This window comes from Leptonychotes weddellii, chromosome 12 (assembly GCF_054177405.1).
Source record: "Leptonychotes weddellii isolate Sample4059 chromosome 12, ASM5417740v2, whole genome shotgun sequence".
NCBI lineage: Eukaryota > Metazoa > Chordata > Mammalia > Carnivora > Phocidae > Leptonychotes > Leptonychotes weddellii.
Window position 1 is genome coordinate 83,864,709 of NC_138380.1, and position 27,911 is coordinate 83,892,619.

Consider the following 27,911-nt stretch of genomic DNA (forward strand, 5'->3'; position numbering starts at 1 on the left):
GAGTCCCGCATCGGGCTCCCTGCTCGGCAGGGAGCCTGCTTCTCCCTCTGACCCTCCCCCCTCTCATGTGCTCTCTCTCTCTCATTCTCTCTGTCTCAAATAAATAAATAAAATCTTTAAAAAAAAAAAATCAAAATAATGTGCATGTTCATAGTCTTGTACACTTTACAGAACTGTTGCTCATCCGTGATCTGTCATGCCAACGAAGATACAGAAAAGTAGGCATTCCCAGAAGATGCTTGACTTCTTGTTCCAAAAAGCTCACATGTGGAAGTCTGCATTAATTTTATTGTATCCATTCAGACAAATAATATAGTAACTAATTTCCCTCGTATGGAAGACAATGCATTTTAGCAAAATTCTAGTCTATTGAGCCCCCCGTATTTGAGTGTAGCCTGAGATTAGAAAAAAGTATAGGGAATAAATGAAGAATTCCCACTAATTTAGTCTGTACTGTAAATCTTGCCCAAAGGTAGTTTTTTTTTCTTTTAAAGATATTTATTTATTTGTTTGTTTGTTTATTTTAGAGAGAGAGAAAGCGAGAGCGGGGGTTGGGAGGAGCAGAGGGGGAGAGAGAGGGAGAGAGTCTCCAGCAGGCTCCCTGCTGAGTGTGGAGCCCAACACGGGGCTCGATCTCAAGACCCTGAGATCATGACCTGAGCCAAAACTGAGAGTCGGATGCTTAACTAACTGAGCCACCCAGGCGCCCCCCCATAAGATAGTTTTTGAAGAGGGGTAGCCACATATTATCTTTTATAAGTTTTATTCTTAAGGGTTTAGACTTCTTAGAAGGATATATGGTATATATAAATACATCAGTAGGTTTAGAAGTACATTACTTGGAACTATGGGTTGGTAAAGCCACTCCAGGGACACATCCAGAAGACATGGCTGATACATTATTAAACATCACACGTGTGTAAAAGAGATTTTCTTTTAGTTTGAACAGAGAAGCAGTCAGTAAATAACTCTTGAATGTGTGAAGGAGTATAATGCATTTCCATATAATGCTCACTACATATAAATTTGTTTCGTAAGCTCAATTACTGTGTTCCTACTTTGCTTTTCCTAGAACATCTTTTTAATGTGCCCCTTTGAAGTGATGTATCCTACCCCCCAACACACACAGACCCACATAAACACACTTTTTTTGGTCAGTAAAATGTCCATGTGGCACACTAGGGTGATAGCCTTCAATCTGATAAAGTTATTTATAAGCTATATACATCATAAGCAACATCTGTACTTTCAAGTAATGTTTGCCATCTGACATGAATCTGCCAATCGTGCTGGGTCAGTGATTTGCTTCCGAGATCAGCTAGCTTGGGGTCCAAACACAGAAAGCAGACTGGCAGAGTTTTCTATGAACTTCTTATAAGACTAGTGACACTTCCTAGCTAACTAAAATAATAAAATGCTTCTGAAGTATGCAGGGAAAACTGGGGGTCGTTCCACTTCCTAAGCACATGGGGTACATTTCTATGAGACTGGGCTCAGACACTCACCTAGCACTGGATATAAGATCTCTGAATTTAGCAGAGGTAAGCGGGCTGGATTTTATCTCTCCTCTTCCCAGCATGGGCATAGGCACTGCTGCTTTTTCTTTTCCTTTTGCTTCTGTTTGCAGAAAGATAATAAAAGCACAGATAGCTCATTGGACAAGTGGGCATGTACCCTCTGGGCGGTCCTGTTTCCTTGAAGTCATGGTTCTCTGAAAGAATGAGGGTTGTTTTGATTTAACAAGAGCAGCTCCTGATACTCATTCCTGGTAGTGGACTCCTACTTCTGATTCTGACTTCCAGTTAAATTATAAAACCCCAGGAAATCTCTGACTAATTTGGTTTTTTTGTTTTTGTTTTAAAAATTTTATTTATTTATTTGAGAGAGGGAGAGAGCACACAAGCAGGGGGAGCGGGAGAGGGAGAAGCAGACTCCCCGCTGAGCAAGGAGTCCGATGTGGGACTCGATCCCAGGACCCCAGGATCATGACCTGTGCTGAAGGCAGATGCTTAACCGACTGAGCCACCCAGGCGCCCCATCTGACTAATTTGGTTTTTAAAAAGAACTTCTTGGCCAAAAAAACTATGACTTTCCAGGAAACAGAGTTACTTAATCTTACATACTCCATCCCATTAATTCAGACACATACTGAGGATGTTGAGCTCTTAACCCACCACCCACTGTGGTTGTCTGTATTGGCTGTTTGCATGTTCATGAGAGGGGATCTTAGTCCCCTCCATCCCCAGTGCCCACCACTTAAGGAGACACTCAGCAGCTGCTGTTGAATCTGCAGAAGAATCAATATTTATATATTTCCTGTCAATTTCCTAACAGGATTCTAGGCACTTTGTAATGAAACACATCTGAAACAGAACCCAAAAATTAAGATAAGAAAAAGACCAGACACCACATGAAGAAAATGGAAAGATATTTATGCCAAGGGCCAGGGACCGGCCTGAGATCACTGAAGCACGAGACTTAACTCTAAACTGAGGGACAGAACAAACTCCTGCTTAACTGCATTGTTTTCTTAGTCTGAGAACACAAAACACAAGGAGGATTTCTTCACCTGGGGGCACCAGCACATGTGGGGACACTGCAGCTGACGGTTGCTACATCTGACCCTCGTTGTGTCTGTCGGGCGCAGTTGTTACTCCTCTCTCCTATTTAGAAAGATCTGGGGCTGGCTGAAGGCGGTGGCCTGGAATCTCAGATCCAAGTGCAGCAAGTGGTTGACCAACCTCTCCCTTGAAGTCAGTTCAGTGCCACTTGAGTATGTATTATATATGTTATATATGTGCTTATTGTGTATGTGATATGTTATATGGAAATATATATGCACATTTATACATATAACTTACATCCGTATGTTTATCTCATATGCACGCAAGCCAGATTTCTATTGGATTCAACCCTATATCCTTTATTTTTTTAAAAGAGACAAATTGGAAGCAGATAAAACTTTAACAAATTTATTTTATTTAATGTTTGAAAAAACAAAAGGGAAATCCTTTTAAACATCTATTGAGCCACCATATAAGGGGACTCTGGCTGCTAAAGCAGGTGGACATTGAGGGTCATAACGGATGTTGGGCAGTAGAGACCTCTGCTTTCTTACCCCCAAGCCTTGCCAAGCCTTTCCATTTTTTTTTTTCTTTTTGCTCTCCTTTAACTATTGGAATTCACTAGAACTTTCTGTTCTTTTGCTTGGCTCATATGCTCCCTCCTAGAGATTATCTTTTCAATCCTATATTATTACTTATGCCTACCTTAAAATCTTATTTCTCAGCAGACTTACTCCAAGTCTAGTTCCCAGAATCGCTGTGCTCTATCAAGTCCCAAACTCTTTCTATGTAGAAATTGAATGTTGCCCTGTTTCTACTGCTTTAAATCCTTTGACAGCCTTGATTCGGGAGGATACATTTTTTTTAAACAAGGAACCCGCCAGAGGGAGTAAAGAGAATGTGGAACTTTATAAAAGCAATTCATGAAGAATAATAGCTAATTTTATGGAGTGCCTGGCTGACTCAGTCGGTTAAGCGTCCGACTCTTTGTTTCAGCTCAGGTCATGATCTCAGGGTTGTGAGATCCAGCTCGGCATCAGGCTCCACGCTCAGTGTAGAGTCTGCTTGGGATTCTTTCTCTCCCTCTCCCCCTGACCCTCCCCATGCTTGCACAGTCTCTCTCTCTCAAATAAATAAATAAATCTAAAAAAAAAGAGAGAATAATAGCGAAGATTATAATCAGGAAGGCAGTAAGAATGGGGGTTGCCCTGGCACCAGGCAGTCCCATATCAGATGCCAGCCCTGCCATTTAAACTAGTGGGTTGACCTTGGCAAATTACATAGACTCTATGCCGCAGTTTCTTTGTTTGTAAAATGGGGCTAATAGACAATGATAGGAAATCATCTGTAGAAAAGCTTGGCACACAGTAAACATTCCTTAAATATATACTAATCTGTATGCTCGAGGCTCGTAACTTTCAGATGTCCATAAAGACACCGAAGATGTTTTATCTTCTATTCCAGCATAGTAACTCACGGAGAGAGATGATATGTGGGGCAAGGTGAAAGAAAAGGGGAGGCCTCACACGAGCGTGGCAATCTAGCAGCCAAGTCGCCAGGGTTTGATCTTGGAGGGCATGGGCATTGGGTGGGCTCCTCTCCATCGGAAGGCACACACCATAACTGAGTACGCAGGTGCTGTTGGGACAGGCATTTTTATGTGAGGGACAAGCTTGATTATCAAGGGAGGGGTTAGTGCTCATAGCCAAAGGGCTGTGCACCAAGAAAACAAAGGACAATATATAAACAGAGCACAACACTTGCGTGGCAGGTGAAAGATGAATGAGGTGCTTAAACAAGGCTCTCAAGACAGAGCAGTGTGTGTGATTGAAAGGCTGCACTGACTATGTATATTGTGTTTGGAGAAACAGGTGAGACCCCCGTGGCTGTCAAATCCTGAGTAACATATTAGGAGGGACGGTATCGTGTTATTGTTAGTGATTCCTTGCTCATTGTTAGCTAAGGCAGTAACTTTTTCTCTATGCAAGGATTTCGTGACCTTAGAGATTGCTTTTTTGCCTTCCACAAGTGTACTTTTTCACGCTTTATACAAGGATGTCATGATTTCTTTAGGAGAAAATCTATTATTGGTGTCCCCTGGAAGTTCTTCATTAGCTTATCCAGGAGATACGAGTTCACTTCTGCATTTCCCAGTCACAATGCTTGGCTCCCTAGTCTCAGGGGCTAGAGAAGCTACAGGATTTGGGGAACTGTTTGCCAAGCACCCTTCCTCATCTTCAGCAATAGAATCCAACCCACTGGACCTTCTCCTGTCTCGGAAGCGCTTTGCATTGGGTGAGTCCCAGGCCACTATCATCCTGGCTCATCACACACTCATACTTCCTGACAAATGTAGACCATTCCACCGAAAATATTCACTTATGCTTTCATGTCTGGTAGCCATGCTGAAGCTCAGCAAGAAATCCTTCCATGTAGGCATGGTTTCTTCCAAATTAGTCATCCTGTTCAGATTAGAAGTCAGCTTTTCAAATTTAGATTCTTTTTTTTTTTTTTAAAGATTTTTATTTATTTGAGAGAGAGAGTGAGAGAGAGAGAGAGCACAAGAGGGGGGAGCGGGAGAGGGAGAAGCAGGCTCCCTGCCGAGCAGGGAGCCCGATGCGGGACTTGATCCAGGGACTCCAGGATCATGACCTGAGCCGAAGGCAGTCGCTTAACCAACTGAGCCACCCAGGCACCCCCAAATTTAGATTCTTGACAAACAATGTCGCTATGCATTTTTTTATTGCTTTCTATTTTTATTTTTTTAATTTATTTTTTTATTATTACGTTCAGTTAGCCAGCATAAAGTACATCATTAGTTTTTGATGTAGTGTTCAACGATTCATCAGTTGCATATAACACCCAGTGCTCATCACCACACGTGCCCTCCTTAATATGTATCACCTGGCTACCCTATCCCCCCACCCCCTCCCGTCTGTAACCCTAAGTTTGGTTCACTATCCACTTTTTTTTTTTTTTAATTTTATTTATTTATTTGACAGAGAGAGACACAGCGAGAGAGGGAACACAGGCAGGGTGAGTGGGAGAGGGAGAAGCAGGCTTCCCGCTGAGCAGGGACCTCGATCCCAGGACCCCAGGATCATGACCTGAGCCAAAGGCAGACTTTTACCCGACTGAGCCACCTAGGCATCCCTGGTTCGCTATCCGTTTAACAGAAACTTTTTGGCTAGTTCTGAATGCACGCGTCATGAAGATGAAGTACTTAGCTACTCTGGGCAGAGGGAAGATTTTGCCTACCCTAGGAATGTTGTGGCTCTAGATGCCTACCTACCAAAATAAGTGATGTGTATTTCCTTCCATCTTTTTTTTTTTTCATATTTGGGATTATCTTATTCATCCAGATTTGTATCTTGAATTTTTTTTAAAGATGTATTTATTTATTTGAGAGAGAGAGCACGCACATGAGTAGGGGGAGGGGCAGAGGGCGAGAATCTCAAGCAGACTCCCTGCTGAGCATGGGGCTCAGTCTCACAACCCATGAATCATGACCTGAGCCAAGATCACCAGTCCATCACTTAACCAGCTGAGCCACCTAGGCACCCCTGTATCTTGAATTATTTAGTAACTTTCCTGCATTGTCAGATAACTTTGTGAACATAATTTTAATAGCTCTTTAGTGTTCAGTCATGCATTCGTATTGTTATTTATTTATTATTCTATTTTTGGACACTTAAGTTACTACCAATTGATAATGTTACAAATATGTGGAGATGAACCTTGTTATGAATGGGTCTTTTTCTTTTTTAAAAGGAATTTCTTTAGAATTACTTGGTCAGAGGTACATATTTAAAGTTATATACATATGTAGCATAATTATTAATAATATATTTTATATATTTATATTATATATTTATAAAGTTATATGTATATTTACATATATATATATAAATACACACACACACACACACACATCCTTCCCAAAAAGTTATATAAATTTAGAGCCTTACCTTCGAGGTAAATATTATGGGTCTGCTTTCACTCTTGAAAGATGTGCCTTATTTAAGAATATACATATTTAGAAATGTCGTAATTAAAATCTGTTATTTAATTGTTGTCTTAGGCATACAGTACCTTATTGCTTGATTTTGTTTAACTAGGATGGCTGTTTTCCAATTAAGTATATTTGTTTAGGACTAAATTGGAGCTTTAGGAAAAGAATTTTCTAAAGGCCCTACCTCTGAGAAAAAAGGGCTTCACAACTTCTTTGAATATATATAATTTTTACCTCATACAAGTAGAAGGTGAGATTTAGAATCCAGCTCTCTCACTAGAATGCTGTTCTATAGGTCCAGTTTGTGGGTGTGTTGTACAAGGGAGATTTCCTGATGTAAAGAAGGCTTTATATAACAAAATAATAACAATAATTATAGCTAAATGATTTAATGCTAACTGTGTGCCAAAAGCTGTTCAGGGCTTTATAAATATCTTATATAATCATCTCAGTAACCTTTGAAGCAGGTACTATTAGGTACTATTAACCTTTGCAGGTTATCAAACTAACTTGGAAAAGATACTCACCAAACACTGAGCAGTTGGCAAGTCGAAGAGCTAGAATTTGAACCCAGAAAGTCTATTCCAGAGGCTATATACCCTTAGCTGCTATGCTAGGATTTTCTCTCTTGCTAGGATCCCGTGTGGAGTTTATTCATATTAAACTTTAGTCTGTGATGCCTAACACTGGTTACTCCAGTTCAAATAAAATTCATTGAGCGCTTGCTGTGTGCCAAATAGTGGATAAGCACCTCAACATATATATTTTTTTAACCAACACTTAGTAATACCTATCTATTCCAGGTGCAGGGGGTAGGGATATGAAAGAAGTGGGTGGTCCCTTTTCTCGGGGACTTGATTATATGTCCACAGATGAGTAGAAACCAATGTGATACATGATTTAATAGCGTAGGATTAGAAGAGGAAGCACAAAGCTGTTCTGGGCCGGCAAAATAGGGTGACACGAGTTAGTACCATCTAAGTAGTCTTCTAGGATATGTGTTTGCAATGAAGAAAACATTGGGATGTGTGTGTGGGGGAGGTAGAAGCGTGTTAAAAGCCAAGATGTTTGAAAGAGTGTGATGCTCAGGAATCTGGAAGTGTTCATGCTACCTTTTGGTGAGATGTGACTGTAGAGTCGTCCAGGGGAAAAGGTGTAAGGGTTGTTAGACTTTATTCTATGGATCCACCTACAGGTGTCAGGCGGATAATCAGACTAGGTAACTGGGAGTAGGGAAAACAGGAAAGCATATGCCTCAGCTGAAGACAATAGCAGCCTCTCAGCTCACGTAGGTTAGATCCAGGCTTTCCAGACCCTTTCGCTTTTTGTGAAAATTCACAAATCCAGATATATATGTAAAATCTCCACGTTTTCTGTCTTGGCCAGCAAGATTGAAAATGATGATGATGATGATAAAATATTGTGCAAGCCAGAGAAGACTGCTTGGGTGCATGCTCTACTAAGCATGGAAGGACATAGAGCAGGGGAGGACATGGTCAGATCTGAAGTCTAGAGACTCAGTTCTGATGGTTGGTGGTGGTGATGATGCATGAGGCCCATGGGGAGACCCATTCAGAGACTCTTTAGTGGTCCAGGCAGGTGGTTCTGAAGTCTCGACTTATGGCTGTCTTCCAAAAAAAAAAAAAAGGAGTAAAGGGGCATATTTGAGAACTGATAGGACTTGGTCATGAATTTAACTCGACTGGGAGAGAGGTGGCCGGGCGTAAGACTGAGAAAAAGTCAAGGAGACTTCCCAGTTAGGAGACATGTGGGGCTGAGCGGGTGGGAATTCAGAGGAACAGGTTTGAGGTAGGGTGACAATAAGTTTATTTGGACTTGGTGAACTTGAGAGTCTTTCAGGGCATTCAGGTAAAAATAGTTTAATTCATCCAATTCTCTTAACAAGGCGATGAGGTAGATCACATTAGCCTAGTTTTTAACAGTGTAGGAGTTGAAGTCCAGAGAAGTGGAAAAAACTTTGTCCAAGTCTGTAGCCTGGTTCGTGGCAGTGCCGAGGATTGGTCAGTGTTCCTGCCCCTAGTCACCATGGCTTTCAGACAAGATCAAGATCTTTTGAAATTACCTGTCAAATGTTCATCATTTCCTTATCGGAGTTTCTGAGTACTCTGACGTTATAGGGAAATACAGATCATTCACAAAGCATGCCTTCATACATTAAGGAAAAACTTGGGAAAGTCAAGATTCAGGAGTCCTCAGAAAATAACTGTGTGCTACCAGTGAACCAAATGATATGCATCTTCGTTTACGTGGATGGCCTAAAATAACAGATATTTATGCTCTGACAATTCTGGAGGCCAGAAATCCAAAATGAAGGTGTTGGCAGGACCCTGCTCCCACTGACAGCTCTAGGGGAGAACCTTCCTTGCCTCTCCCAGCTTCTGGTGGTTCCAGGTGGTCCTTGGCTTGTGGCCACTTCACTCCATCCTCAGCCTCTCTCTGGTCACACTGTCACCTCCCCTTCGGGGTGTTGGCATTAGCTTCTCTTGCCTGTCTTTTATAAGGACACTTGTGATGGCATCTGGGGCCCACCCAGATAATCCAGGGTAATCTTGGCACTTTAAAGTGTGCAATAACTCTTTTTTCCAAATAAGCTCATGTTTGTAAATTCTGGGCATTAAGGGCTTGATATCACTGGCAGGCCATTATTCATACAGTATAGTGGTTGATTCAAGGACTAAGCTAAATAAGTTGTGTATTTGACCACAGGGCTCAGGTCTAAAGGAAAATCTTCATTGGGAACAGAAGCGAAATGTCCAAATCAGACTAGTGGTGTCAAGTCCAAAAGACAAAGCATGGTTACAAGTAGAAAGATCACATGGCTAGAATTCAGAAGCCAGTGTTTCCCATGATACTCAAGTGAAGCAAACCACTTTTCCGGTGCTCCATGGGGACGTGACACTACCATGACTATCCAGGCTGACAAATGTGTCTATGAGGCAAGTTGATAACATGTGATTGCAATTATGAGCCATTGGATGCAAAAAATCAGCTGGGAAAATGAATGTGTCTGAAAGGGGCTCAGGCCCAACTCTCAACTGGGTTCACGTCTCTCTCTTCTGGTTTCTATGTATCACCATCCCTACCCTCCACCCCATATCCAATGAATTCAAGCAACAATCATGTATACGTGACTCAGCCCTTTCTGGCTGATAAAATCTTTTGGCATATCCCAAGGGTCTTTGTCCACAGTCTTTGTCTTTATCCACAGAGTTATCAGTGACCCTGCTCATACTTATGGATATTATCTCCCCCAGCCCCTTGTCATACAGACTCCTTTCTAAAATACTTCTCCTTTTCTCTTGCCTCAGAGCAAACTCGCATCTGCCTCCGACAAGCAAAGTATTTCCACCCCACCACAAATTCCCCCTGAAAACCAACCCAAAATGTAAAATGAAAATGCAGAATTTATTCAGTTTTTTAGAACTACCACTTTAATTGCTTTTGTCTTAGAAACATGCTAATTGTCATAGTGGTTCTGCTCTTTTCTGAATCTGAGCAAATTCTGTGATGGATGAATCACGTGCAAGAGGAGATGGTGTGCAGCGTCCACAATCTGTCCATGGCCACAGGACTGCTGTCGGATTGCCTCTTGGGTGGTTATGGTTCTGTTCCCCAGGATGGCTGACATCAAGTACACAAATGATATTGCTTCCTCGTGGCAGAGACTGAGGAATCCTCACATTCGTCAACTGTGGTTCTGCTCTGTGGCTGTTCAGATGTCGTGTGTGTGCCACGACATTCCTCTGTGGTTTACTGATGCTGGAAATCTTTCCTGGCCAAACTAATATCATACTGTATCGAGAGTGATAACGAGTCAAACATATTTGGCATGCGTGACTTTACTCAAGAAGAAATTCTTAAGGAAGCAGATGCCAATGCTTTGTTATGTCCCACTGTCCTTCGTATTCCTGCGCACTTAGTAAGGAAAAGCTTTATTACACCGAATAAAGAGATGCCTTATTGTAATTAGCTCCCAGAGGAGATTTGATCTCAATAGACTTACAACACACTACCATCAAAGAGACAGAAAGGACGCCCTCCATAATATATTGCTTCTGTCTCACTATACCTGAGCTTCCAGGCAGCACTCGAGACAACAGGAGAAATGACAAATGGCCAGTGGCAATCATTTGGAATATTTGGTGTCCCCAGTGATTCCTTCTCCTTACATCTGTGTTGCACTCAGGTCAAGAACACTAGAATCTTATTTTAGTGGGAAAAGGTACCGAATGCTTAAGAGACGGCACAGTGTGCTGGAAAAAATATATGCTTTGCTGTCAGAGAAGCATGAGGATGCTGTTTTTGTTTTTGTTTTTTTTTTAATTCCCGTCTGTTAATGGTATTAAAGTCATTTTACCTCTCCAAGCCTGCTTCTTCATCTATAAAATGGAAATAATACCACCCACTTCCCTGGGCTTCTGTATGGATAACATGAGCCAAGGCGTGCAGATTGCCCCGTGGATGGTAGGCAGGTGCTAAGCTCTCACACTCACCCCGTCCTTTACATTCACGCTGGCTGGGCTGTTGAACCCTGACACATCACTTAGAACACTGTGCCCACTCAGAGAGTCCACGTAAAATTTTTTGTTGCTGTGCTATATTTTTATCCAGCTGACTTTTTTCCTTGTCACACTCGTTTGCTACTTTGGTCCCTGAAAGAGTAGAGTGGCTGGCAGTGATTCACATTTAAGTGATGATTTCTTGACCAACAAATGTTAATAAGAAATATGATGATTTCCATGGCTGCTGAAAGCAATCAAGAACTATTCATTAAATAAATTAGATCAGGTTATGCACCTTAGGCTGTGCACCCAAATCTTTGCCTAACATCTTCAGAGGGTCCAGGAAGAAGAGGACTGTATCCAGTAAGAGAGATGACACATTTCAAACCTCCTGACCTGGGGCACCTGGGTGGCTCAGTTGGTTAAGCGTCTGCCTTTGGCTCAGGTCCTGATCTCAGGGTCCTGGGATCAAGCCCCACTTCCAGCTCCCTGGCTCCCTGCTCAGCGTGGAGTCTGCTTCTCCCTCTCCCTCTGTCCCCACCCCCTTCAACCCCTGCTCACACTCACATGTGCTCTCTCTCTCAAAAAACAAACAAACAAACAAACAAACATTAAAACCTCCTGACCTGTTCTTGAAACTAATCAAAACTCAGTTTTCCCACTGGAAAATTGGGAGGTTCCTAAGAACAAAGGATTTGGTTCTTGATACATGAAGACAGCACACACAACCACCCTGCCGATGACCTCAGGGAATGGCTCCTTTCACAGGGCTGGAGACGAGCAAATGGTTTCTCAAACCCCACCAAAGTTTGTGGCAACTGGTTCTGGGATAATTTCATTAAAGGCCCTATTGCCAAGGAGAATTGAGTTAAAGATCTAAGTCCGGACTTCTAATATCCTGACTTTCAAGTTCATAAATCACCTTTATATTTCACTGGATTCTGTTGTATTTCCTTTTCCATTTACTAGTTGTTATTTCTCTTATTCTTGGGGCTAATTAATATTGGGAAAGTTGGAGCACCAAATTAAGCCTGAAAAATGTAGCTTAGAGATGTCTAGAGGAATGTCACATAGTGACATCCAGAGGATGGATGACAACAGAGAACCTCTCTTTCTGTCAATGTGGAGGATTGTGTGACCTGAGAAATCCTGCTGGTACAAAAGTCACTAGAAAACATGCACACAGAGAAGCATGCACTGGACCAACACTGGCTAATACCCATCGGCTTAGAACTTGGCCTTGATGGGCCTTACCAAATGGGGTTAGGACAGAAATCCTGAAGCACATGCTGGATGGGACAGTGGACTTCTGAATAAAACTTGACATCCCAAAATCAGCATTCTCAGTGGGTGAACTAGGTGAAAAATAAAACAAAACAAATAAATTTCAAACCCTTCAATGAATGAAGAGGGGAACAGTTGGGAGTCTAGCCTGTCTTAACTTTGGTTCTTGGAGGAAAGATATAAAGAGAAAATCTCTCATGAATGTCTTAGCCACAAACCTACCGTTCTGCCTATAGGGCAAGAATTAATCCCACTGGGGGACCCAAAACATATAAGCATAAAATTTAATTTAATGTTGGTGTTGCCCCTGAACACTGACTTGGAAGAAGCAAATACAAATCATCTTTTTATAAAGCACAACTGCATGACAGACAAATTAAATAGTAGATTAGATGTAGCATAAGAGAGGATTTGTGATCTGATACATAGATATGACTAAATTAATTAGAATTCACCCAGAGAGACAGAGCAAACGTAAGAGATTCAGAGATCTATAGAGTGATCAAGTTCAAAGCACAGCTAATGTGTGTCTAATATATATCTAATTGGAGTTCCAGGAGAAGCTAGAGAGAATTGGTAGAGGCAATATTTGAACGTGGTTGGGAATTTTTCCAGAGCTTGTGAAGACCTAATTCCTCAGAGTCATGAAGTTCTAAAGACAAAACAGATTACATAAAAATTGCAAAGCTTTCATAAAAAGCAAGTGAGGATGAGACTGATGCTAGGAAACCAAAAACAGAGGATGTTTAATCAGCCAGGTTACCTACACAGGCATGACCATTAGGCCTGTAGCTCACTTCTTAAAAGCAACAATGAAGATCACAGACTGTGGAAGAATATCACCAATGTGCCAACAGAAAATAACCATCAGCTTAGGAGTATATAACCAGTATAGGTATCATTCAGAATGGCGGCAAAATAAAGTAACGTCTAAGAAGATAAAAACAAAGAGGATTTATTATGAACAGATGACTAAGGAAATTCTACACTTGATCTTAGCCAAAAGGCCGAGAAAAGACTGACTAAGGAAATTCTAAAGAACATCTCGTAGTAGAGGGAATACAACTACTGAAGGAAGGTCTATGATAAAAAAAAAAAGAAGTGAGCCAAAAATATGGCAGACATGTAGTAAGCTAAAAATATATATGAAAAAGATAGTGAAATTGTCTAATTTTTTTATTAAAAAAAGAGAACTGAAATATTGAGCAACAAGAACATTGAATTATTGTTCCCACGCTATGAGGCACCCACAGCGTCCTAGTGAACACGCAGGGGAACCAGAAGTTTCTAGAAGTTTCTAGGGAGATATAGCAGCATCTGTTGGACGCAGTATGGAATGCTAGCTCAAGGCAGTTCACGGTTTCAATATTGAATTCACTATGTTCCTTTTGATTACATCTTATCTGTATGAAACTGAGTTTTCCGATGGATGTTTCTATGAAAAAAAAAACAAACGAATACCAAGAGAAGATACATACTTAACAAGAAATAAGGGCGGAAGTACATGATTTTATCCCAAGATTTGAGAAGTCGTGCAGTGCCAAAAAGTGCACACGTGCTACAAGAAAGTAATTGTGGTTATTTAAGAATGAAACAAAATTATTATTTCTTCTTTCAATTTACGTCTATTACTTTTTTCAAATAGCTCCTAAGTTATTAGGATATAAAAACATGATAAGTTGTTTTGACCTAATTATTTAATAAACAAAACAAAATTAGTTAATAAAACCAAAGATTCTTCTTTTTGCCTAGGGGTACTGTGGAGAAATTACTGAGACGATACGGACACAGGGAGTGGAGAAAGTTTGGGAACATCCAGATTTTAAATTAGCATAGGGGGATATATATGTACAATGGAATGTTATGCAGCCATCAAAAAAATGAAACTTGCCATTTGCAACGACATGGTTGGAACTAGAGGGTATTATGCTAAGAGAAGTAAGTCAATCAGAGAAAGACAAGTATCATATGATCTTACTGATACGTGGAATTTGACAACCAAGGCAGAGGATTATAGGGGAAGGGAGGGAAAAATGAAACAAGATGAAACCAGAGGGGGAGAAAAACCATAAGAGACTCTTAATCTCAGGAAACAAACTCAGGGTTGCTGGAGTGGAGGGGGCTGGGAGGGATGGGTTGGCTGGGTGATGGACATTCGGGAGGGTATGTGCTATGGTGAGCGCTGTGAATTGTGTCAGATTGATGAATCACAGACCTGTACCCCTGAAACAAAAAATTAGCATGGGGATAACTGGAGAGCTATTAATCAAATTTCTATTTTATTAATTTAAATGGGCATGTTAAAATTTGTAGAGGAACAGAAAAGCATAGATGTGTATCTCCCAAACTAGTAAATGTGGAAAATATTGAATGTGGGAAAACAATCTCAACTAATCTCAAATAAGGCAAGATGAGATTCTTTTTCTAAGTGTGACAAAAAGAAATCCCTAAATAAGATGCTAGAAATAAATTCAAACCTATTAATAATCCTGACTGGTGTAAATGCACTAAATCCTCCAGTTCAAAGACTGGCTAAATCCTGTGATTTTCTATTTTCAAGAGACTCACCTAAAACATAAAACTTAGAAAGGTTGATTGCAAAGGCACAAAATGATACATGAAGACAAAACAAACCAAAATGAAGCTAATGTAGCTTTAGTAATGTTAGTTCAGACTTTAAAACAAAATGCATTACTATAGAAGTCACCCCATAATAATAAAAAGTTCAATCCACCAAAAAGATACAATAATTCTAAAATTATATAATTAGTAATGAACAATTTTAAGACAACAATTTTTGAAAAGTTAGTGGAGTAGTTAAACCCCTAGAAAATATGCATTATTGGAACTTACTCAAGAAAAAAGAATATCTAAATTTCCCGATTTTGAATAAAAGAATAAATTGATAATGAAAAACCTTCTCTCTAACAAAACACCAGTCCCAGAGAGTATGTGGGTGAGTTTCCACCAGATGTGAAGGACCAGATGTTCCAATCTTACAGAAATGCTTTCAGAAAATAGAAAAAGAAGGTTTACTCTAGCTCACTTTAAAAAGCAAAGATTACTCTTTTTACTAAGACTCACAAGAGCAATCCAAGAAAGGAAAATTGCAGGCCAGTCTCATTCATGAAATAGATTCAAGAAAATGTTAAGGCATTAGCAAACAAAACTCAAAAATTATTTTTTCTTGAAATGTGAGATTGATTCAGTATTAGAAAATTAATTCATTCCTCATGTTAACAGATTAATGGGGGAAAATCATGTGATCCTTTTAATAAATGGATAAAAAGAATTTGATAAAAGCCAACATCTATGGTAAAAGTTCTCAAAAAACCAGGAATAGATTCTTTAGCCTAATACAGTGTGCCCACAATGCTTTGGTGCAAAAATAATGATGAAACATTAAGTACATTTCCTTTAAAATTGAGAACAAGAAAAAATTTTTTCTGCTAACACTATCAATATATTGGTAGTCCTAGCCAATGATATAATGTAAGAAAACAGAATAAAAGGTGTAAGACTTGGAAAAGAAAAATAAAACTAATTCAGAGACGATATCATTAATTTTATAGAAAACCAACAGAATCTACAAATGAGTTATTAATAAGAGTGTTTGCCAGATATAATTTTAAAGTAAATTTCGTTTCTATATGCTAGCAATAAACAGCAAGTTTTATTTTTAAAAAAAGATCCGTTTTACCTTGGCAGCTAAAATGGACTGCTTTTGTAAGGGATAAATCTAATGAAAAATGTGCAAAGCCTTTATGAAAAATGCTAACACTTTATAAAACATATTAAAATGACTTAAATAAATTGAAATTATTAAAGTAAACGTTTAATGGGTAGTAAGATAATATTGTCATGATGTTATTTCTGCCCAGTAGGGTTTTCCTGGAAGCTGAAAGGCTGACTTTAAAATTTATAGAGAAGAGTAAAGGGCCAAGAACCCCTGACGACAAAGAACAAGGCAGGGGTGTGGTGGGGATCTTGCCAACTGAAACACTGATCCTTATGTTGAAAGCAAGGGATTTGGTCAGTGTGGTATTGGCCACGGGGTAGACAGATGTACCCACAGGACAGAACAGAGAGCCCAGGAGCAGCCCCAACATGTGCAGAAATGATCTACTGCTGAGCTGGTATTACAGATTCATGAGGAAAGGAAGGACTGCTCAAAATTGTTCTGGGGGAAAAGTGAAATTGAATCCCTTTTCACATCATACACAAAATTCAACTCCAGTTTTTCCAAAAGCAAAATATGGAAGACCAAAATTTAAAAAAAAATTTATAAAACTTTATTTTAAGATAATTCTAGATTTTCATGCAGTTGTAAGAAATAGTACCCTTTACCCAGGTCCCCAATGGTAACATCTTGCCAAACTATCTTGCATCCTAACAACCAGGGTAGTAACATCGATACAGTCAAAAGATAGTGACGGTGCCATCACGAAATCACAAAATCCCTCCTACTGCCCTTTAAAGCTGTTCAACTGCCATCTTTCCTGAACCCTCTACTTCGAATCTATTGTCTGTTTCTGGAATTTCATCACTTTGAGAATGCTATGTAAATGGAATCATACACTATGTAATCTGTGGGGATTGGCTTTTTACACTCAGCACAATTCCTTTTTTTTTTTTTTTTTTATATTATCTATTTGTCAGAGAGAGAGGAAGGAGCACGAGCTGGGGGAAAGGCAGAGGGAGAGAGATAAGGAGAAGCAGACTCACCACTGAGCAGGGAGCCTGACTCGGGGCTTGATCCCAGGATCCTGGGATCAGGTCCTGAGCGGAAGGCAGACACTTAACCGACTGAGCCACCCAGGAGCCCCTCAGCACAATTCCATCGAGATTCATCCAGGCTGTTGTGCGAATCAATAGCTTGTTCCTTTTTATTGCCTCGGAGTATTCCATACTATGGCTCTCTGCAGGGGGCTTCACGACCCATCAGCTGAAGGACATTTGTATTGTTCTCAGTGTTGGGCTATTACAAATAAAGGTGCTATGAACATTCATGTGCAGATTTTTGTATGAACATAACTTTTCATTTGTCTGGGATAAAGGCTCAGGAGTGCAGCGGCTGGGTCGCATGCAACCGTAACTGTTTATATCTTTGCCTATTTTCTAACTGGATTTTTTTTTTTTTACTGTTAAGTTGTGAGTGTGATATACACACACACACACACAAGATACTAGTCCTTTGTCAGAGATATTGCTTGCAAATATTTCTCCCATTTTGTAGCTTTCTTTCCATCCCTTTAACATGATCTTTGCTGAGCAATGTTGAAGATTTTTCCTAAGATTTTAGAACATATACCTTGAAGTCCATGATCCATTTAAGTTAATTTTTATATAAGGAAGGAGATTTAGGTTGAGATTTTTCTTTTTTCTTCTGATTGTTCCAGTACCATTTGTTTAAGAGGCTGTCCTTCCTTCATTGCATTTGCACCTTTTCCAGAATTATTTGGGCATATTTTGTGTGGATATATTTCTGAGTTCTCTATTCTATTCCGTTACATACTCTCTAAGTACCTATATGATATATAGGATCTATCTAGTATACCTTAATATCAGGTAGACTGATTCTCTTTCATTTTGTTCTTATTTTCAAGATTGTTTATTCCAAGGTCTTCCCATATAAATTTTAGTATAAGATTTTTTACATCTACAAAAAAAAAAAAAAAAAAAAAAAACCTCTGCTGGGATTTTGGTAAGAATTGCATTAAACCCATAGATAAATTTGAGGAGAATTGACTTCTTCACTATGTGGAGTTTTCAAATCTGAGAACATGGTACACTTCTCCATTTATTTAGGTGGCCTTTGATTTCTCTCATCAGCATTTTGTAATTTCCGGCATCCAGAGTCTATACCTATTATGTTGGTATCTAAGCATTTCATTTATTTTTAGCAATTGTTAATGGCATTGTGTTTTTCATTTTGGTTTCCTCATGTTCGTTGTCGGTATACAGAAATGTGCTTGATTTTTGTGTGTTGATCTTGCATCCTGTGACTTCATTTATTAGTTCCAGAAGTGTTTTTGTATGTTTGTTGGGATTTCTATGTGGACCATCAGGGCATCTGTGTGATTTCTTCCTTTTATTATATTTCTTTTATATTTCTCCCTTGTGCATTTGCTTATTTGTTATATTATTTTTCCCTTACAATCTGTATGCCTTAAGCAGATTATGCCTTTTTTCTGGATTTATTTTCATGGCTAGAACTTCTAGTATTATGTTGAATAAGAGTGGCGACAGCAGACATCCTTGCCTTGTTCTCAGTATTAGGCCAACAGCTTTCAGTTTCTTGCCATTAAATTTGATGTTATCCTTTAAGGGTTTTGTAGACAATTTCAATCAAGCTAACTAAGGTAATTCCTCTCAATCCTTGACTTGCTGTGAGCTTTTATTATAAATAGACCAATGTTTTAAAATTTTAGTAGGAAAATTTAGGAGACTCTCTGTGTCATCTAGAGTAGGGAAGAATTTTTTAAATATGTCATAAAAGATACAGAACATAAAAGGAAAATTCAATAAATTTCAGAATGCTGAAATTAAAAACTTCTGTTCATCAGAACACCACAAAATGAGTGAGAAATAAAGCCATAATATTGTCAATTTGTGTTTCAATGAAGGATTCATAACCAGAATACATAAACAACTCATGAACCAGTAAGAAAAGATAATTAAGCAAATAGAAGAAATACAAATGACTGGAACAAACATTTCACTGAAGGGGAAATAAAAAGCAGGGAAAATATATTCAGTCTCATTAGTAATTAAGGAAATGCAAGTTAAAGCTTCAGTAAGATGCCATTGCAAAGTGATTAGATTGGCAAACCCTGATAATAATCAAGTTTTGCTATTGTTGTAAAACAACTGAAAATAATATTCACTACTGGTGGGAATGCTGTCACCTAATATTAAAGATACACGTACCTGGTGTCTAAGTTTGGGCCCGAGAGCCATTGTTGCATGAAGAGATGTTAAGTATGACAGTCGTGTTTGTTCTAGTAAAATAACTGGAAACAATGTAAGAGCAGAGTGAATTAATAAATTATGATATATCTATATAATGGCATAATTTACATTAGTGGCCATAATTGGCCCATGGCCACATACTACAAAATGGAGGAGTCTCAGAAACAATGTTAAAGAGAAAAAGCAAATCAGAGAAAAATACATACTCATGATTTCATTGATATACATATCTTATAAATGGGTGAGAATAGGCACTAAATTCTTAGAGATATAAACATACAGGATACAAGGATGAAAAAAGGGAAGAAAATAATAAAAAAAATCAGGAGATAATTATTTAGGGATAGAAGAGGGAGGAATTGGGACAAACCTGGGGCTGTAAACAGTTGGGTAATGTTCTTAAGTTTTTATGTGTACTCACTAAACTATACATACATGTTAGAATAGCTCTATAGATGACTGATATTCGTGGTTTTTTCATTAGAAAAAGGAGGGAAAAGGCTGTGTCACGTGAATTAGCACCAGAGTAAGTTTAGTGATAGCAATTGTTTCAAAACGAGTAAGAAAAACAAAAATGTCAACACTTAAATCCTCTCTCCATGATCTAAGTAAAGTTCGGAGTTTACTTGTTCATTTTTTTCATGAATTGTGTGTTGTGTGTGCATTTGTTTTGTTTTCAGGAGAGTTGAATTACCTTTTAACATATTAGTTGTATGTCATGCCTTGAGTTACGTAACTTTCCCAATATGAGTCCACCGCTGTTTTCCTGTCAGGCTACAGGAATGACTGAGTGATAAAGGACAATGCATGAATGAGATCACTGGAATGCTTTGTTGCTTTCTAAGATATTACTGCATGTTTTTGGAAATGGTTTCCTGAGTTTTCCCAATGAGGAAGAATGCTATGATTATTTTCTTCAAGCGCAGTAGATTCACTTCACACGTATAATGCGCGTGCCCATTGTTTCCCGCGTTCCCCTTTCTGGCTTTTCTTCACTCTTAATGACCATGGTCCTCACGGAGCTTCTCAGCTTGGCCTCTGCAGTGTTTTCAGATGTGTGCACTATACCTACAGCAGATTCCAGATACTTGGAAAGCTTTAGGAAACTGAGGGAATTGCAGCAAGGCAACACTGGAACTTGATAACTAGTTCCTACAAATAAATATATTTTGGGAAGCCAGCAAAACATTTTCGTGTCTAGAGACCTCTAGGGATTTATTAAAAGCTTAAAAGAGACAACACCCTCCAGTCCTGCCTCCCCCGCATTAAGTGATGAAACCAAAAGGAATCACTTGCTATGTAGTTAATTCAATTTAATTAATTAGTTAGTTAATTAAATAAATGAATGAATAAATGTAGTTCAATAAACCCAATAAAATATTATTTAGCATCTATCAGATAGTGCCAGATAATGTTCAAGGCACTGGGGATATAGCAGAGAATTAAACAGATATTTTTAAGTAATAATAACAGTCCAGTGGATAACATTTAATTAAAAAATCTCCCTTATAAGACTGTAAGCTTCTTGAGGGCAAGGACCTTGCTTGTTCTGAGACCTAGTTTTTCTCTCAGCACTTAATAATGCCTGGCACATTAATATGCATTTAGTGCTTATTATTGATTATGAATCATTACTGTTAATATGTTTAATATATGTTTGTCACATGAATGAATGTACCTTAAGGCCCTACAGCTTGTCCTTGGTGGAGCCAGAGTTTGAACCCAGTCTACTGATAATGATAATTAGTTGCCATTAATTTTGAGTTTACTCTGTCCAAGGTGCTGTGCTCACCGTTTTATACTTGTATCTTACTTAATCCTTACGAACTCCTGAGAAAGAGATATTATTGCTACCTTTTTACTGAGGAGGATTCTGAGCCTCATAGTACCTAAGTGCCTTGCCCAAGGTCACCTGCTGGGTCTGTCACCTTCAAAATCTGAGCCAGGCTGGGGCCAAAATCCTTCCTCTTTTCACTGCCTTTGTATCTGTGGTAGACTTGGCTCCCTACAAGGGAGCAGTTCAGTTTATTAACTAATTGGGCCACACGATGCCAAGCAATCCGTTTGGCTGATTTTCTTTCCCCAGTGAATTGACTAATTTGTTTTACAGAATTGACCACATCAGCTAGTTATTTTAATGGTAAATCAAATTATGCTTGACTTTTTTTTTATTCTTAGTTACTGAGTCTCCAACTGGCTGAGAGGTTAGGGTCAGGCACACCTTAATTATAATCCAAAGTCAACCATTTATTAACTGTGAACCTTGGGCAAGTTCTCGACCTCTTTAGGCTTCCATCACCTTATCAGTAGAAATGCAGATGAGAGTAATTCCTACCTGGTCTAGTTAATGAGAGGATTGGGCGGAGACAGCTCTTTCCCTTTTAACACAATGCCTGACTCAGTCAACTGTGAGCTTTTGCTTCACAAAACTCTTAAGGAGTTTTGTTGGACAATGGCTGCTGGTATTATATTTATCCTTGCAATTGCTAACCTGATGTTTTATTTTGATACTATCTTTGTGCTATGCCTTTTACTGAACTCCTTGACCTAGGTCCTGCAGCTTCCTTCCAAGGTAGACCAAGTTACTTACTTGTTACTTACTGGATTTTGCTCCTTCATGTGGAGCTTAAACTGCTCTAAAAATTGGCTCAGGTCTCTTATTCCCAACCCTCCCTTCTAATTACAGGCACTTTGAATGCAAATTCATTCATCTTTTTACAGTCAGCCCCTTCCTATCGGCTAATATATAGGTGCTCTATGATGTTTGTTCAATGGAATGAATAGGTCATGTCTCTATTCATAGTTAGTGGGTAGGTCAGTTCTCTGTTGTGCAACATGCTTAATGTCATTGGTGGTATTATACTGATTTTTAATACGGTCTTTACACATACCATTTGTGTATGTCACTTAATGCTGGCAGTCTGTCTCTTTTCCTTTGTGTATGCTTTGCTACTTCTACTCTTGACCCAGAGCTCTTGCTTTCCTTAGAGATTTTCACCACCTATAGAGTGGGTATCGATTTTTTATTTTTTACATTTCTTTTCTTGCTAGTGCTGTACTATAGACTTGGTTTGCCATTCCTGCCCTAGGACTTTATCAAAAGACTTTTCCTACTTTCACTTAAACTTTTATTTCCCGCATCACTTTAAGGTATACATTTTACTCTTCCCCCCACCCCCCTTCATTAATACAGTACCATTTGACTCTGTCATTAGGCTGTCAATCCGTGAAACTCTTGAAGAAGAAAGAAAGACCTTATTTTAAATCGGCCTGATACTTTGCTAAAGAGGTTGTTGCACTCTCTACAATTCTATTCTTGTCAGGAATAGGCTTTTGAAATTATAAGGAGAAGAAATGAAATTTAGAAGAGCTACCCCACCATGAGAGATCTAGGGAGAATAAAATAAGGAAAAGAAGGACAACATCCACCGCAAAGTCCTAGGGAAGGTTCCTTGCCTCATTTAAAAATAACTAAATGCATACCCCAGATGCCCCAAATGGCCGGGCTGAGGGGTTCCAGGCATGACATTGCCTTAAGAGAAAATGGTGTCAGAGGTCCCTAGAGCTGAGGTCCCCATTCCATTGTGAGCGTTCAGAAAATGAATCGCTTTCCATCTGAATTTCTAGGGCTTGGGGTGTTGAGCCCGGGTGAGAAAAGGAATGGGGAACATTTAGTAACCATTCCCAAAGAAATGTTACACAAATGTTGGTGAGCGCCAAGGTCCTCCGTTTCCAATGAAGTTAGGGGAAGACAATACACTCGAAGTGCAGCAGGAGAGATTTATGCTAAAATTCAGACAGACTGCCTGGGTTCTGAGATTCTCGAAGATGTTACTAAGCAGAGCAGGACTCGCCCCACAAACAAGGCTGGAGAGTTTTCCAAGATTCCGAGTCATTAGGCAGGGTTTCCAGGGACAGCGGAGCTCCAGCTTCAATTGTTCCGCGAGATAATCTGACCTGATTCACGAAGGAAGCCTATGGAATTGTATTGACTTCAGATTTTCCGTAAAAAGGTGGGTGGTGACCAAGCAGGGGAATAAGTCCGTGCTTTATGAAGATGGGGGCACCGGCTAGCCCATTTATTTCATAATTGTACAAATGCTACAGCAAATGAAAAAACGGCAATTAACCTCCTGTGCCAAGCATGAGACCAGTTTATATTTCTGCCTGAAACTGAATGATTTTCGATGCGAGGGAAGTGAGGAGGCTGGATTAAAAAGTTTCATGTTGGGAAGATCATATAGAGACAGTAATGAGGGTAGGGCCGAAGGAAGTACATTCTTTAAGCTGCTTCCCTGAAAAACTTCAATCAGCTGCGAGCTTTTGCTTCACAAAACTTTGACATATGTCCCTTGACCTTTACCAACTACCCTTTCACGTTTGACACTTAACGTTTCCTCCACGATTAAAATTCAGCGTTAATTAATTTCAACAGTATCAGTTAAGTTATATTTAGCTAAGAACACTCACTTTTGTCTTTTGTGAGTAGCACTGCAGTGTTATTACAAAGAGGTAGTCAGGAGGGCAACAGATATGAGAAGAGAAGAATGATTCAGTGTGCAGATAATTGTTTCGAGTGAAATTTAGCTTGGTATTTTTGTTCCTGTCCTCAGTAGAACTGAGATTTAGCACCTCGCCTTGGCATTTAGCCCCCACCCCCACATAGGAGGAGGCTGTGCTGGGCGGGTGCTGAGAACGAGCCACACCAGAGTTAAATTATAGCTCAGTTCTAACACTGGCAAGAATTTTCTCTGGCCAGCTCCTGGGTGCAAAGCTGGTGATTCCAAAAGAGAGGCAAGGCATCCCTAGAAAGGATCTCCATATGGTGTGGCATCACCCTCGCTGAGGGGGGTTGACATGGTTGTTTAAAGAGCATCACCCCAAAGGTGGTGACCGTTCCCGAAGAAAACAGAGGCGCCCCAGAATATTGAGACAAAGCAGAGTTATACCTCTAACCTTAAAACGTCACCTGTGAGGTTGTCTTATTGGCTTATTCCATAACGTGACCAAAAAGCTCACTGGAAATGGATAGAGCCCAAGAAATTTGACCTCTTTCCCTGGGTTGTCCAAGTGAGAAAACATTTTTATTAGTTTATTTATTCCATGCTCTTTTAACTCTGTGTGAAAAGACTATGATGAGGGTATGGATATGCAGATCTTGTTTTTACCTGCAGCTCAAAATCCTATAGAACCATTACAACTGCTGCTGTTTGGGATATTAGCATGAAATCCTGGTCCATAAGTTTTTTGTGCCCCTGAAACACTTCTGCCCTTTAGATCGCTTACAAAACAGGAAGAGAGAAGCTCTCCATTTGGTAGGCAGTACAGATGAAGTAAATTCATGCATAAGTTGCCCTTATATGTCTAAGTGAACATTCAGTAATAGAAATAGTAAATTGAATTTTGGGGTTCTTTGAGACAGTATACCCAGGTAGCCTCCAGTTGTTAAAAAAACAAATAAACAAAGGAAACCAACTTTGTAGCATTTTCATTTGTGTTTGGCCAAATGTTTTGCTTCCTGTAATTCAAATTTTAGGTTCTAGAATCTAGTTCCATGCCCTCGTCTCGTCCTCTACCTGTAGTTAGAGCACTCTCAATCCCTGGCGGATTCTGTATTCCTACCCACCCCATAGGAAAAATGAAAGCCAAGGATTTAGGTAATCAGTAATCAAGCAATTCAACATCAAGTCACATTTCTGCCGCCCAGGTCCTGATAGAATGTCCCTGTCCTAGTAACTGGCCTTGAGTCTTAACCCCGAGGTCAAGTCTACCTTGTGCTCTTGATGGGACGCCAAATACCTATCTTGGTTCCAGTGCATGGAAACCTAACCAGCCCTCTAGGATGGGGTCTCTGTTTTTATTTTCTTTTTTTCCTCACGTTTCTCCTTGCCAGCTCCGCACCAACTCCTCGTTCTGAGATCAAGTCTGATAGTTATGGTCTTGTTACCACTGAAAACATGTCTGGTTTCCATCTCCTGTTCAAGCATTTGACCTGAGTCCACTCTGGGCTCCTGGATCTGCTTATTGCTGGTCACAGCAGCCCTGAGTCTGTCCACTTCCACCAGCCACTGGGCCTCCTAGTTACTCTGATTCACCTTTCAAACTGGACTGTCTCCCCACACCTTCCACTGCATAAATTGCCAGGAGCACATGTACTACCCCCGTGGGCTGCTCTGTTCCAGGTCCTGGTTCTTCTCCCATTCTGTCCTCCTGCAGTTGACTTTGGCCGTGTGTCCTGCAATGAGGTAATGCAGGAAGAGGCCGAGCTTTAGTATTTAGAGGATCAAACATAGATGAAAGGGGGAAACTCATACCCTGTAGTTAGGAGCAAATAACATTTTTCAGAATGGGAAGACTTTATTAAAAAATGTAGTTTGCTAGTCCTGGAACCTTCTAATTCTTTTTGGCTTCACTTGGTTTCATAGAAGATGGAAATATTTTTATTTAAAATATTCACTTCCAAATTAAAATTCCAAACAGTTCTGTGTTTGCGAGATCTTCTCTTCAGTGGACCGAATAGGTGGCTTTTCGAACTCCCTCAGATTAAATAGTTTTATTTTGTAATTTATTTTTCTGTCTGTTTTTACATTTAAAGGTGTTACACAATGGCCTCATTATGGAGATGAAGCATCCAACCGTGGGGAAGATATCAGTGCCAGGTTTGAAAATTTTTGTCATTTTCCTTAATCCCTTCCTTCCTTCCTGAATTATTCCCTGTGCTGATCGCTGCAGGTAGTTGGTGATCCCCCACATGGTTTGTCGAGACATTATCCAACTTCTTCATTTGGATAAAAGGGAAACCCCTAGTTTCGTCACACCCACGAGCATGTGCCAAAGGTACAGAATTGTGTCTTGGCTCGAACAATGCCCGATTGCCCTGGTGACCCAAAATGCTCATATTATCTGACTCCATTTTGTGTCATCTTGTGCTCACAGAAGTACATAATGTAATTGCCAGAGATAAATAACCGTAGGTGTGGCACCTATTATGAAATGACACGTGGCCCATACACGAATGAGGACGGAAGCCAGGCACCATCGAGGTGGTATCTGGGAAAGCTACTGACTGCTGGCCAGGGCACTTTCCTTCTGGACTATGGTTGACAGTACGGATCTCAGCTTTGTAGATAAGGAAACTAAATGTTTTCACTTCACTCAGAATACATTGAATTTTTCTAACTTGACTCATACCAAACAAACGCACTGAGACATTTTGGTCTAAGCCAAAATGCCAACTTTTTCACTTCTGGGAGAGTTCTCTTTCTGGAAGCCAGAAGCCTCGTGCCTACTCTGAGAGCATCCAAAGTGTCGTGAGAGCTCATGACCAACCTACCGCCCCCCACAGACTTCACTTCTCTAATGATCATAATGTTACCATTCCTCAGATCTGTTATCTCTGCTCAGGGCACTACTGGGAAAACACACCACATTCTTGTTCATCAGGTCCCTGTTTCCTAGCCTATACACAAACCAGACATTTATTTCTGTCTCTTTTTCTGACAAAAGATAATGAAATTAGTTAGGACTTTGGTCATTGCTTACTTGAAACTATATGCTGGTTACCATGCTTGAAATTTGGGCATTCCCCAAAGCCCTCCCCCACCTCAGAAAAACAGCATAGAGCATTTACTTCTCTAGGTAGTGGATCACATTTATTGAATAACTGTTATTGTTAAGTTCATTCTAGGTATAATCTAATTTTAAGATTCAGGATCAGCTTGATAATAATGTCCCAGAACAGATCTGATTGTGGCCATCGGTGTGAAAAGGATAAGATAAGAATAAAGCAAGTTGAAAGAGAAAATTCTGACATGCAGGGGTATAAGGAACACTGTACAAGAATTAAGGAAGGTAAGAGAGAGAGCAGGTGTGAGCATGTCAGAGACTGGGACCATGTATTAACAGGGAAATACTAAATGGTGTAGGCAGGTGGTAGTGAGAAAAAGGCCTGTTGATAAAAGCTAAGAAAGTCACTTACTCATTCATATGACTGAGCATATATCATGTGCCAGGCAATGCTTTGGGTCCTGGGAATGCAAAAATAATGGAGCTTGTACTTGATGGAAAGTCAAATAATAAAAGTAGCCAGCAAATGCTCCTGTAAGCGTAAGTCATGGTGAGTGCAAAGAAGAGGACACAAAAGATGTGTTGTCATGGAGAATAATGGAGGCAGATGGGACCTACGTTAGTTTGAGTGATCGGTGAAAGCCTGGTGACTTATCAGTGGAAAACTGTAGCATAATAAGAAGTTGACACATGAAGAGTAGGGGAAGAGTGTTCCAAGCAGAGGGACCAGCATGGGAGAAAACTCTGAGCTGGGTGTGCTTCAAGCCAATATGGCAGGTGAGGTAAGGGGCAGGAAATCAGACTGTGGAGAAAGCAGAGCCTGAAGGCCCCACCAGAGGTGGTTTTACTCTAACTTGATGCAGGGGAGTGAAGTGGCATAATTTATAACTTAACGCAGGGAGTCACGTCAGGAAGTTGTGACGGGAGTTGAGGTGATTATATCTTTAGTTAGGGTTCATGGCAATAGTGATGATTAGACAGGAGTGGCTA

General features: G+C 39.9%; 1 protein-coding gene across 1 annotated transcript in view; it reads left to right on the top strand.

Moving 5' to 3' along the window:
• SUGCT (succinyl-CoA:glutarate-CoA transferase) overlaps positions 1 to 27,911 on the top strand; it is a 641,807-nt gene that overhangs the window by 502,774 nt on the left and 111,122 nt on the right. The window contains exon 12 of the mRNA XM_081799712.1: positions 25,951 to 26,014. Within this exon, the coding sequence (XP_081655838.1) occupies positions 25,951 to 26,014 (64 nt within the window). The remainder of the gene's footprint in view (positions 1 to 25,950; positions 26,015 to 27,911) is intronic.